This window comes from Pimephales promelas, chromosome 15 (genome assembly GCF_988280905.1).
Source record: "Pimephales promelas chromosome 15, fPimPro1.hap1.1, whole genome shotgun sequence".
NCBI lineage: Eukaryota > Metazoa > Chordata > Actinopteri > Cypriniformes > Leuciscidae > Pimephales > Pimephales promelas.
Genome location: NC_142783.1, coordinates 27,082,131 through 27,096,857, shown reverse-complemented (window position 1 = coordinate 27,096,857; position 14,727 = coordinate 27,082,131). Strand labels below are relative to the sequence as shown.

Sequence of the window (14,727 nt, the reverse complement as noted above, 5' to 3'; positions counted from 1 at the left end):
ATTTAAAGTAAGGAAACAGATTTGGGAGAGAAATAGTGGCTTTGTCCGAAAATCGTATACTCTCGAGTAGGTATGTACTGTAATTACTTTGCGACTGAAAAAATTATGTTCTATATAGTATGAATGTAATCTGGATGTACAGTACTACATTCACCATGTTGTCATTATCATTTGACCTACCAGTGTCAGTTACGTCACTTCACTGCCATTCACAGCTCCTCTCCGTGGCCTCATGCGATAGTAAAGTGTCCATTGTATGCATACTTCAGCATCTCGCTGGAAGTAGTTGGTCATCCGGGTAGTGTTTGACTACTCCGTAATGAATGCAGTGAATTTGGACATACTGTACTAATATTTTCACCCGCTATTTAATCGGGAAGTATGCAATTTTAGATGCGGCCAGTGCTTCCTTGCGCGAGGTCACTTATTCTAGAAATTCAAACAGATGCTGAGGTCATCATGCTCATTTCCTCCTTTTCCTTTCTAAGGTCAATGATTTAGTTTCCTCTTTAGAAGAGGAAAAAACTGACTTCGAGCTAGCATAAATACTGGATCTACTATCTTCTCCAAAATGATATTGTTGAATGTTGAACTAAAAAAATCAATTTTGATACTAGGCCAAAAATGCAGATCAATGCCGATCATTACAACTCTCCCCGCAGACTTGGAAAGGTATAAAGAAAGATTTATTACACACTATAGGGCTAGTTAAAAACAAATATACACCGAGTGTGATATAGAGACATTTTAGTTTTGTTTTGTTTTCCATAGAACATTTTACCACAGGTAAAAGACAATGTCCTTATTGCTATTATCCAATACATGCCACTTTTAAATCTCTGACATATGTAATTTTACATACTACAAGAAAACAATATAATGCCAGAGAATTTAATTAAGACGTTAACGAACCCCATTTTGGTTTAAGGCCCAGTCTGAGTGTATTCATCCCTGAGAGACCTCATTTTACACAGAGAAAATAAAAAATCTTAATGTTAGGGAGTGTTACATTAGCTTACAGTTAAGATTTGAATTTCTCTTGTTCTTGTGGACAAAATATTTGGTTAATGAATAACATTATATAATGTGCATTGTTTGTTCCCTTATAACCTAGTTTTTTCTATGTCACATAGCAGTAATACACAATTAATGTTGTTAGGTAGAAACATTCTGAGCCCATAAAGGGACATCGTGATGGTAAATATATGCAAGAAACATTGCATTTGCTTGCAAAAGATTTACATTCCCCCGAGAAATTTTGCGTTGACTCGCAAAACATTTAGACCGAGTTTCGCAAAGTTTCTCGGGGAACGCAAAAGCAATCACATAATTCTTCCTCCCTTTAGGGGCTCCGTAAAAACATGGTTCATTGTGAACTAGCATGAAAAAAAGCAAAAGCAGCATCTTTTCTTGATGTTCCACAGTTTGATGAGTATTTCTGTTTATAGAGTGCGTCCTCACATGGTGGTATACTGACCGAGCACTTTCTTCAGCTTTTCAGCAATCTATCCAACGAGAACAAAGCAGAACGTTACATTTACTGTTTAATATACTGCTTTACATTCATCGTGTATATGGTGTCCATACAAACTAGAATCCCGCCTCCACTCACCGTTTCATAGAATTTCACCTGTTCCTCCAGGTAGAATTGCATGAGTCTGTTGTAGTCATAGATACGGTTGCTATGGAAGTGATTCATCTCCGCTAAAGACACAGATGGCAAGTCTAAGATTACGTGTGTGATTACAATTATGGACAAAGGTTCACATTTAAAGGACCACTGTGACAAAAGGTCTTAGATACACTTTACTAACGTACCTTGCAATGCATACGACATGGTGCTGAGATTCTTTTCCATTGTTTGTTTATCTTGTTGGCTGATTTTATTCATGGTCACCAAATGATCAGCCTCTTTCACTTTATCAATGGCAGCCTGAGGGGGAATAATTGAAAAACTCATTTAAATACCAAGCAGCGACCATTATTAAAAATACTGAATATTTATACTACTTTCCATTACAAACTATATCAACATAAAAATTTGATTTAAAATATTCATAGTAAAACAAATGATAATAAATGAATTATTGAAATAGAATTCATTAATGATGAAAAACTAAATACGTAAAACATATATTTTTAAATAAAAAAAAATTGTCATTTTAAAAAGTCTTTACTCTCTTAATTAATAATTAAACTTAGTTTATTACCGGATGTAAAAGAAACATGCTTTTTAAACCCAAATGTACATTATCTTAAACATTTTATGACATTATTGAACACAGATTCATAAATTCAGAAAATAAAAAAGGATGTTTTGCAATTTCTGTTAAGTTATGAAAAATGTAGTTTCCAAATGTACCCAGACGTTCAAAACGTCCAGGTTTTTATGTTTTAAAAACTTTTTTTCTTGGTTATTAGGCTGTTAAGGGAACATAACATTTTATAATTTTGCAAACATTATGGGAACGTTACTTAACTTGTTCTCTGAACTTTCTGAAACAAGTAGTAACATCTAAAAACATTAGATGAATGTCCAACAAAAACATTTCAGAAAAAAAATCCATGTATGATGTATAACTAACGTTTTTGTGCTATAACATTTTGACCAGACCAGACAACTTTGAATGAACAGTCTATTAATGTTACCGGAAGAATGTTTGTTTATAACTTAGAGAGAATGTTGCGTTAGCCAAAGTTCCAAGAACGTTCCCCGTTAGCTTAAGCAAAAGGTGAAAGGTTTACCTTGTGAACTCCTATTGTGTCAGGAAAGCAGCCCAGTAGTCCCTTATATTCGTTGTTTGTTTCCAACAGGAAGTGTAGATCTTTTTTTGGCTGATAAACAAATGTTATCATTATTGAATCCGTAAACAATGGCTTAAACTCATGGATAAAACTAAAAACAGAAATCACGGATGTTGTTATCATTGGGTAACCTTGATGGTTACAATTCTATCAAACTGTGGAAATAGCAGCAGAGGATGTAAGGGGACGTGCTAATAATGAGTGACCGGCACTGGCAGAGGTTCAAGGACTGAAGAGTTTTTGAAAGTATTTATATTGAGGAAATGTACTTCTGATACCTGTGCTGCAACCATTTCTGCTATTTCTTCATATGTTTTCCCTGTTGCAGTTAATGCCTCTGTCAAAGTTGATTCCCCTGAAAATAAGGCACAAGAAAACCCCATGATTAGGTAATCATTAAGTATTCATATTTCAACGGTGAACATGATAAAGCATTTTAATAAACAAAGCTGTAGTTTCTTACGCGGGTATCCACTGGTGTTGAAAACTGATGACAGGTTCTGAAATGCTTTTCCAATCTGTCGATACTCCTTCTGCAATGCTGTTGGTTTAAAAGCAGAATTTCAGGAGCAGGAAAAGGACAAATCACAAAATACTGTAGTAACATAATGAACATATCTTTTTATATAATGAACATATCTTTTTTGACAGTATAGTACGTGAACTCACGGCCTGTACATCTCTTCCAGTGAAGATTCCCAACAGCCAGTAGTTCCTTAACACTGTTGTCCATAGATCTACTAAACTGGCTGTACGTTTCAAACTTCTGCTCCCTACAAATCACATCAAGACCATTGTTTATGAAATAAATATATGAAATTACAAGAAATTATAAAATCTGAATTTTCAGTGTCACATGATCCTTCCGAAACCATTCTAATATGCTGATTTGCTGCTCAAAAAACATTTCTTACTGTCAACGTTGAAAACAGTTGTGTTGCTTAATATTTTTTTGAAAACTGATAGATTTTTCTTTTCAGGATTCTTTGATGAATAGAAAGTTTTAAACTTATTTATTTGAAATATAACATTTTGGTAACAAAGTCTTTACTGTTACTTTTAATCAATGTAATGCATCCTTAACAAAAGTATCAATTTCTTCCAAGAAGAAAAATCTAATGAACGCAAAATCTGAATGTTAGTATAGATTTCATATAATAATTATATTCTTTAATAATTATAATTCTTATTCATTTACAATAACTATAAATCATAATTAATTTTATACTTGTAGAAATAATAATTGGTATTTTTATATAACTTAATTAACATTTTGAATCAAATATTAATTGAATACATTTTCTGATAGAATTAAATGGGTTAATATTTGATGATTTTTTTTTTATAATTCAACATTATAAATTAAAAACTGTATTAATTTTGGGAAAAAAATATTGCCTCACACTTGAGTAGGATCTAGCTCTAGCAGTTCTGGATCAATGGTGGAAAAGACTTTCACTCCCACCGTTTCATCTTTCTCTGCTTTCCGCTTCCCTAGTTTCCACTCCTAATAGAAACAACAAATAAAACACGCCTTACAACACTGCGGAACTTACCTATTCACTAACCAAAGTTAATATATAACACTGTAAAACACTTCTACAGTATGTGATCTCAATATCAGCAAACACATGTCAATACTCAACAGAATATTCATTAACTGTTTGTATACATTATTTGACTATATACATGTATATCAGTATATAAAACTCGATGTCTATTACTTTACAAATATTTAAGCAAATGCACCTTCTCATCTTTGTAGTTAAGGAAGAGCTGGAAAACTTCACTGTTTGAGATCACCGGATGTCGGCACATGCGGGACATCCAACCCTGCAGGCGTTCCATGCGAACTTTGATAAATTCCTCTTCAAATCGGCCTAAAGAGGAATGGAAGACAGATGCTAGAGAGTCTACCAGCCAAAAACAAGGCCTGTGCAGGCGTACACACAAGAACGATAACTATATTAGCAACCACACCAATGCACAATATCGTTCTGCTTATTCTGAGTGCACTTCGTCTGCTTGAGCTTGCCTGTCAATGTTTTCCATTATAGTTGTGGTATAGTTTTATAACTATATCTTTATCATTATAGTTATCGTCCTTGGTGTGAATGGGCCTACTGCAAGTGAACAAAATGTGCAAGAAGCTGGTCTTAAGTGAGCTGAGAGATTTCACCTGTAACTTGTTTGTCAGGCAAACATGGGATGGGTAGAGCACAAGCAAACTTCTCCACAAGCCTTTCATATAACCAGTCAAAGTGTTTGTATCTGTGATTGACTGGTCTGTTAGTAGTCTGAAAAAAAAAAAAAAGAATCCAAGACACGTTAGCAAAAAGTCAATATTATTCAAGCAGTCCTGAGAGGAGTTTCAAAGAAACTTACATTAGGTGTGACCTGGTATTCAATGTAGCTCTTCAGGCCATACATTTTTGAACCCTTTTTGGGATCAGCCACTACACAATCTAACGAAATTTGTGGATACAGCCATACTGGACCCACCTCACCCGCCTGCAAAATAAACAGTAATCAAATAAATATAAATGTGTTAAAGGAGAACTCAAAAATGAACCTTTGGTCTAATTACACATTGGTACTTATTCGACCGTTCTCTGAGATTTGTTTTCATGATAATCGAATGTAAAGAGTTTTATCTCTAAAAACTGTTTAGCATATACGCTAGTGTATGGGGGCATATAATAAGTAAAGAGAAATCACTAGTTAATACAACTAACAAGGCTGATTTTTCTGTTATTCAAACTAAACACTCTTCAGGCATGGAATCAAATCACGTGACAAAGTCCAATAACTTACATAAATTGGCAGTGTGTCATTTCCTTTAGCTATGTGCTTGGTAAGCAGATACAGCTCTGGATTTGGAGTCTTGGAGAACCCTGGAAACCTATGAGAAAAGATTAGCGTTATTATAGTTCATTTTATTAATGAAATATTATTATTGCCAGTTATCAAAACTAAAACGTTACTTGTTGAGTGCTATTTTCATTGTAGAGTGACCCCCGCCTCGCTGTATCGTCCCGCCCTCTTCCGTCTGGGAACCTCCATAACCGCCTGTTGACTTTCCATCATCAGAATCATCGTCCCATTCCTCATCAAACGAATAGACAGAACCTATGTGACACAAACAAATCATCATCATATACAATAATAGAACAACAACTGAACTGAAAAACGCTAAAACTGAAAAACTGAACTGAAAAACAATAAAAGAACAGTGTTTTTATCGTTCATCAGCTGGAAAAGCTGATTCCAACAATATCTTTTCTCTGTGCTGTTATTGTTACAGTAGTGGTGAATAAAAAAGACTGCATAAAAGTATGCTAAAGTGCAATTATATTTCACAACGGTATTCATAATGCAACTCATATGGATGGGAAAATGTAAATATATCACTCTCAGCTTATTTCAGAACAACTATAACAAGCACCAACAAAGAAAACTGTTGTGATTATTATAAAATACCAGTGAATTTACCCAGTTACTTCCACATACAATACTTGGCTTCCTCAGTTGAATTTATTTATGAGCTTATTTATTTGGAGCTTATTTATGGCTTTAACTATGGCATGTTAAAAGATTTTGATATATTAGAGAAAGTTTAAAGTCCTCATAACAAAGCAGATGTTTTTTCAGACCACATGACATAGAGCTGTAGACAGTAAAGCAGCAAAAGTATCCATGAGCTGTACCTGTTACAGAGTGTACATGTGTCCAAATAAAAAAAAAAAAAAAAACACTCTCAAACAGGAGGAAGTTAAACTTGAGATACATACAGTTCCGTTCAGTTCAAAAGTTTTTGGGTCAGTACGATTTTTTATGCCTTTGATATAAGTCTCTTAAATCTTAACAATTCTGCATATATTTTATCTCAAATAGAGTAAATGCATCAATACTGTGCAATATAATTACAGTACAATTTAAAATAATTGTATTCTTCTTTATTATTTTAATGTTCTATAATATAATTTATTCCTGTGATGGCAAAGTTGAATTTTCAGTGGCCATTACTCCAGTCTTCAGTGTCACAAGTTTTTTTTTTTTTGTAAACCGTGAAACTTTTTTAAGGATTCTTTAATGAATAGATAGTTAAAAAGCACAGATTACCCTTTGCAGGGTCATGGGACTTTAATATATATATATATATATATATATATATATATATATATATATATATATATATATATATATATATATATTCATTTATTCATTTATGTAATTATATAAAATCATGGTCAAAATAAATGTATAAATGGTGTTACAGTCAGCTCTGATAAACGTATTAATTTCTTAATTACTGACCCCACACTTTTGAGGATAACTATTGTAGATAGTTATAGACAGATAATCATAAAGATAAAGATAATGTACTGTAAATATTTTCCTTTTACCATTATTGCCTGCTGGTTCCTGTTCGGTGCAGTTCCAGTTGTCGGCAGGGTTGTTGTTGGACCATGTCGTGGCAGTCCAAGCCTCATTTCCATTAACCCCCTAAATAAAAGACAACATCAAATCATTATTTTAAACGTATCTAAATCCATGCTGACCCTCAAGACATTTCATTTGGCATTTTGTAGGTTGTGAAGTTGCCTAAAGCTTAAAGTGGATTTTCTCAGCTCCTTCCTCCCACAATCCCCGTCCAATACCTGCGTTTGAATTATCCCTCGGGTGACCCATTTGCATATAAGGTATCTGCTCAAATTACAAATACACAAATGTTAACTAGGAACATCCCTTTTTAGGCTCCATCAACCTCACAACTAGATTTAGATTACAGCGATTCACACTTCTTGGGTTGGCCATTTGAAGCACATCAAAAATGCAGCTGGCTCATATTCAAATTCACACTTAATATTTGCTTGTGTATCTCCATTTGCTCCGTAACACCATGTCTGACCAATAACATACAAAACAGGCTGGCCCTGTCACCTGCAACCAAAGCACACTCTTAAACATAAAGGTCCTTTATTGGTACTGATGGTTTCATGAAAATCTTTTAACATTTAAGAAACCTTTCCATTGCAGTATAGTAGAAAAGAGTTAATCGGATTCTTCAAATATTCTTTACACTCAGAAACACAAAAGTTTCTTTGCACTATACATAAACTGAATATGTAGACACTTAGTATAAGCACATGCTATAGAACAAAATTGACAAATACAAAATATTATGTGTAAAACAACATTAATGAGAATCTAACTGCCATTTTACAAACCACGAATCACACAAATGAAAACTTCTTGGACAAATGGCTGATGGTCACAAATGAACTGAATATAAGCTATAAAAATATAGTTCTCTCAAATCTATCCACTAAAAAAAGACCTGGGTGCGCTTTAAGAGCTAAAAGGCTAAAGGCTCTTGAGTTTGTCACAGTCCATTAGTCTAAGATTTAATGGCCAATTCCATCAATAGACCTGACCTTGATCCTGCTAAAGACTAACATCCAGCTAACAAAAAAACATTTTTCGTGCTTCCTGGCCTCACCAATTAAGAGCATCTAGACCATTTTCCCTGAGCACAACATTACTGATGTGTTTATTGTTACTAGTACTTTGGTGTTGTGGATCGCTCTAAAGTCATCGAAGGTTGATGGAAACATGAAGTCATTAGATATAGTCTTTTCTCCACTTGTACCATTTGCTCAATTTTCATGCAAGGGTGCTTGTATTCAAGATACACTTGACAAGCTTCATCCCATGGAGATCAATTTAGTATATGGACATCCAATGTGTAAAATCTACCACCAGAGCCCCTTGTAGATTCATTGTAAATTTCATTTAATCACAAACTGTTCACGCTTAAAGGGACACTTCACCCATTTGCATTAAGCTTTGTATCTTTAGAAACCCAGTCATATTTTTGAATGGTCATGGTTTATTCCCTTTTTTTTCCCCCTGAGATGGGAGAAATAAGGATTAAGTGTTTTACTTCCTGCTTATTATGACGTAAAAATCGTCATTTTGTGTCATTATAAGCGGGAAGTCACATTTCATTGAAAAGTGTAGAGACTACAAACGTTAGCTCATTATTATTCAAGGGTGTGGGACCCATTCACCCTACAGGCCTATTACAGATCAGTGGGTGGGACTTCAATTTGGTTAAACATGTCCAAATGTTATAGTGTATAATTCACTAGTAAAAAAAGCATTTTATTCTTGCTACAATTCTGCCAAAATTTTCTACAGATGGTGAACCTGGTCTAATATTAATGCTGAGATAGATTTCACTTTTATCTATCTGCAGACTGCCAGGTGTGTAAACACTGCTACATTCACACTGACGCAGTGCACAACACAAAGTGAGGACATCTGACAACCTAACAAGACACAGAGACACGAGGAAAGACGGGTCCTTATGCTTAATGTCCCGAGCTATAATGAGAGCCATTTACTCTAATTCTCCTGCTTCCACAGGAAACAGATTTCAACTGCAGATGACACATAGGGCCTTTGTGCATGGTATTCTCACCAGCACTCTCATTAAATGACTGAGGATTTCTAGTAAAAAGTGGCTGTGAAAATGAGGAAGCAAAACTTTAATTTGAATAGTGGGTTTTGTTGGATGTGGCTACTTATTTTTAGTGAGTGCTGCTTTACATTTAGTTTGAGGAACTGTAAAACGACATGCAGATACTGTTGTTCATTTTATAGCATTTTATTATTTTTGAGCAAATATTTTCAGTCGATGTCAGCCGATTCAACAACAAAAGCATCTAAAGTTGTTGTCGTCGTAGGATGTCTGTGTATATAATTTAAACCTTGTTTGTATAGTGTGTAACTAACCACACATTTATAAATATATATATTTTTAAAGATTTTGTATTAAAACTGCATATATTTTCTTGTTCTGTCGCCATCTTCTCACATTTGCCACAGAAGCACCTGTATTACAAGTAACGTTAATGTAAACATGACGCAACAGGTCCCTCGCATAAATATAATTTCGCGTGTACGTAGCAAACTTTATCACAGTATGTGTATGTAGTTTCAAAAAATTGCGCCAAGTGTTTGTGTGTGTCTGTGTGTGTGTTGCACATCCGTAATTTCAAAGGGGACAAGATTACAACTCTATAAGTACATAAATGTATCAAATAACCATACTGAGACGTCCTGGTCCATTCTCATTTGTGTTTATTCTGCCGAGTCTCTTCGTCATCTGGGTCTGATCAGAGACTATTTATATATTCCGATTCAAACATGTACGGGCTAAATGACATTCAAAACAGCGGATCTCTCACCCTCAGGAATTCTGCTTAGACCGACTGCCATAGCTATGCAAGTTACACCCTCATCCAAAGGCAGGGCGGGGATATGCAGCTCATTTACATTTAAGGTTGTATACACCAAAACAGCTCTTTTTAAAACAGGCCCCAAAAATAACATTTTCAAATGGTTATAATAAATTAACTGTGGGGTATTTTGAGCTAAAGCTTCACAAATACATTCTGGGGACACCCGAGACCAGTAGTACATCTTGTAAAAAGGGGCATAATAGGCGTCCTTTAAGCAATACAGATGGTTTAGTTGATGTGGTACCTGAGTGTTTGCTGAGCTGTTGTTGTAACCTTGGCTGTAAGCATCAATGTTCTGTGTCGCTGATGCTTGTGTGGAACCATGGTTGATCTGCAAACATTATTATATACTCATGAATATATTCATAACAAAGTAGCCTGATATGTAAAAAAAGGGATATATGAAATAATATATAATAAGTATATTTTTGTCATATCCATGGCTTTTGATTGTGCATATAACTCTCAAATTTCCAGTCAAATTGCATTAAATTTGAGACACGCTGACTGTGTATCTAGGAAGGCCACACTGGGTGGGAATAAGTATCTGGGTAACAATGAATTATGGTACAAAGATAGACCTACTGCACAGAACAAGTGGGATATTCTCCATGTGGAGTAGAAGTGTGCCAAAAATATAATTAATCCTTTAATCAGTTACATCTTAAATCTTCTAATTAGGCTACAACTCAGGAACACACATATACACTTTATCATTTTACCTTGATTTCAATGATGTGATACTATAAAAGGAAAATGCTAAATAATCGGAATCATTTTCCCTGAAATCTAGACAGCAGAAATAAGTTCGTTTTCATTTTGAACTTCCCCTGAAGGCAGTGCAAAAAAATGATTTTTTGGATCCTCATTTGGATCCACTTTTCTCATTTCATCTATTGAGAAAAAAAGCTCATGAATAGGTTTTTTTTTTTTTTTCACCTCAATATAGTCCTCTGGCACCAGGCCTACATTTCCTCTGGAATTCCGAGCTTCTACCCAGCCACCGCCTACATTCTACAAAAAATAAATAAAAATACATATGAAAATATACCATATATAAATACAGTAATGTTGTGAGATATGTCGAAAACAGATGTGGTTTTAATATTTGTGTGGAAGACGTGACAGTATTTTATGTAACAACGTACAAGACATTATCAGTTTACGGACATTTCCTTTAATCCTAAAACACAGCACAATGCAAATACATGGAAAACTCCTGTGAAAAAACAACACATTAATACATTGGGGCTTATTTTTTGTGTACTCATGCCAGCTTTTGAACAGCCGCTTATAGATATATACTGATAAAATATATATCATGTTTTGGGGAGTAACTAGTTACATGTAACAGAGTATTGTAATTTAATTACAAAATAAATGTAACTGTAATCCATTATAGTTAGTCAGAAAAAAAGTGTAATTAAATTACAGTAACTTAAACATATATATTGTGTTTAAGTTAAAATATATAGTATATAAATATATATATATATATATATATATATATATATATATATATATATATGAAAAAATGTGAATCTTGAAACATTAGTGCTGATTCTCACCTGGTTAGTGATCGTGAGTATTTCACCTTCTTGAACAGTCAGCTCATTGTTGCCAGTCTCAGCGGTGAAGTCATATAATACCTGAGCCTGAGCACAAAGCCCACAGCAAACATATGGGTAACACAGAACAGCAAGGGCATTAATATTTCACTGTGGCATGAATACAACTTTCACTTCTGTGTTTTGATACCGAATAAACTTTCCTAAGATTAATAAACTTCAGATTAATCCTCTATGTAGGTTAAATGTGTAATGTTATATTAAACTATAAAGACAAATATTCAGCAAAACTCTATAACATCAACTTTAAGAATCATAAACACATGTCCATTTTGCATCTAGACAGTTCCCAAATGAGAATATTATGATGAAACACATTTGCTCACAGCAATGTCATCTTATCTTTCAAAAATATCCATCCTGGAAGATTTAATACCCTCATTTCTGCATATGAAGGCACATCCACATGACCAGTCACCACACAACACAGCCAACATGTAAACCAAAACATTGAAACTGATTTTCTGGTTTTCACCTCTAACCAAGTTCATCTTTCATATTTAGTGTGCCAAGTGTTTATCCATACCAAAAGGACGTGTTCACTTGAATAATGATGCTGACAAATCATTGTACTCTGAATGACATGTTCCCTTAGTTCTGTTCCTGACAGGATGCACCATGTTCCTGTTCACAGGCACAAAAGGACTGTGCCATAATGATCTAGTGAGCTGCCTACCTAGACAGCATTTTGGGCTGGGTTTCAAGTCAGCTAACCGTTTGTGTACATTTGACTCAAAACTTGCATAGCCACAAATGCTGTTTAAGCACTCATTAGGTTTGAGAGACAGACAATCTTTGCTATTACGTTTCTTTTTTTTTTTCAAGTTGGGTTTGGTTCTGTTTTGTGCAAGAGATGAATCAAGATTATTCAAACCTGGTAATATACATGCAACAATTTTCATAATGCAAATACAACTTTTCATTTGCTCTGATTTAATATATTAAACCAATTTAACGAATTTATTCATTGAATCTACACAATCTGTATGGTTAAATCATTATTTTTTCAAAATGTTTGATTATTTTGTGTTTCACCATTACATGTTTGAAACCAAACAAAATTAACTTGTTACAGTATTGCCAATTTATTTCTTACACTATCTAATTGTTTGCAATATACTTTCAAAGTATATTTGTATGTGTCTGTGGATTTACAATGGCAACAGAGAAGAAGATTGCAAGCAAAAGGAAACAATCAATGACTTTGTGTACAAGAAATGCCAAAGAGGTGGGCATGGTCCCATTGAAAGGATGGAGACTGATGAATCAAATAAAGTCATGACCATATTTTTATACAATGTGATAAACACAGACTAAATTACTCTAACTCACCCTAGTCTGAAAAGATCAACTACAGTATCAATTCAGGCATACTGTAAAACCATTTTGTAAAGACTAAGTTGTAAATAAACGATTATTTGAGTATGTTTTAAAAGACAAGTAAATCATACATCAATTTGTTTTCTGTGTATATACAGCACAGTAGTAAACATAACGCCATTGCTAAATGCACTATTACTTGCTCTTAAAAGGCTTACAGTATCATTTGTAGTCCCTGTACATGTCACAATAATCTTGTGTTTTGAGTGTGGAAACATACTACCCTAATAAAAGCAGAAGAGCAGGTTTTGAATGAAATACTAGCTGTGTGATCCGTTTGGAGTGTTGTATTGAGAGTTTTTGAAAATATTGCATACTAGTTCCCAAGCTATTAAAAAAAAAATTCCCTAATATTTTACTGTTGAAAACTTGAAAAGAAAAGAACACCTTTAGCAATTCCTGTTCATCATGACGTAAGTATCTTAACACATGTTCCCTGACATCCCAGTGTTTTACATGATCCAACACTCTATTGCTTTTGAGATTTATATTCTAGTTTCATGTGTTCAACTCAGGATACAGTGCATAAATCCAAGTCATTTAACCTAAATATAATTCGAATTTACATTAAATTACATAAAATCAATTTACTGTTGGCTGGAACTTTCTCATCTCAGCACATTTTTTTTTTTGGTTAATTGATCTTATTTTGCAATAGTGTTGCTATTATAACATATCTTTAATTTAAATATAGGCAAGTAAATATATGTAAACAGGGGGGGGGGGGGGGGGGGGGGCTTTGAACAATTTTATGGCCTTTGAACAATTTTACATTTTGTTCCATAACATCTAAATTAGCAAATGGTTCTATTTATTTCCATTAATAACACATTGACTGATACATCATCATCCTGCACTCTAAACTAAATATCTAAATATGTTACAATATAAAAGTAACATGGTTTTTAAGTGTTTTAACACAATTTAAAAGTAACATGGTTCAAACGATTCATTGAAAAGATCCGGCTCAGTAGATCAATTCATTCACGAATGGCATCTGTTTTAGCAAACAGGCACACAGTGCAGTACTTTACAGATAATAATTCGAAAGACCAGCGAAATGACCACAGGTTTTTCTAGCTAACTAATAAACCCAATTCGTCCGATATAAATCTTTAGGTTATAATGAACATTTTCGAGTGGTATTTGTGTAAAATGCAGTGTATAAAGTGCACCGATGAACTACAACAAGCGACGATGCAACATGAATAATTGCTCGCTGTTGTCCAAATGAGACAAATAGCCCACATAATGCGCCATAGTCATTTCATCAATAGTGTTCAAGCCAGTGTTATGCCAAAACTTACCTTCACTGCCATCGTGGTATCAATAATTTAATCACCATTAACATGCGATATGAGCTCCTAAAATAAACAAAACGTAATAAAAACAAACCTTTCTGTCCCTAAATGTGGCGAAAAATAGGCTACGCGTTTGTTTTTGTGTAATGCAGCAATGACCGCTCTCGATTAGCAAAACATATAGCTCGATAAAATCCAGTTATCTGACCCACATAACGAGATATGGGCGTTGAAAATGTATTAGTTTCGTCCTCTTTCCCTAACTCACACCCGGAAAACTTCGGCACATTGGCCTCTAAATGT

The 14,727-nt window shown here is 34.2% G+C and overlaps 1 protein-coding gene across 1 annotated transcript; it reads right to left on the bottom strand.

Annotated features, from left to right (window-relative positions):
* Positions 1 to 669: 669 nt before the first annotated feature.
* snx9a (sorting nexin 9a) lies at positions 670 to 14,707 on the bottom strand. The gene is made up of 18 exons (XM_039676680.2): positions 14,431 to 14,707; positions 11,684 to 11,770; positions 11,055 to 11,129; positions 10,360 to 10,446; positions 7,212 to 7,311; positions 5,790 to 5,934; positions 5,620 to 5,707; positions 5,191 to 5,316; positions 4,985 to 5,102; positions 4,555 to 4,685; positions 4,209 to 4,312; positions 3,475 to 3,578; positions 3,269 to 3,346; positions 3,084 to 3,160; positions 2,746 to 2,835; positions 1,819 to 1,933; positions 1,613 to 1,704; positions 670 to 1,505 (listed from the first exon to the last, which is right to left on the bottom strand). The coding sequence occupies exons 1-18, from the start codon at positions 14,440 to 14,442 to the stop codon at positions 1,458 to 1,460; spliced, it is 1,677 nt and encodes a 558-aa protein (XP_039532614.2). The 5' UTR covers positions 14,443 to 14,707; the 3' UTR covers positions 670 to 1,457.
* Positions 14,708 to 14,727: the final 20 nt, after the last annotated feature.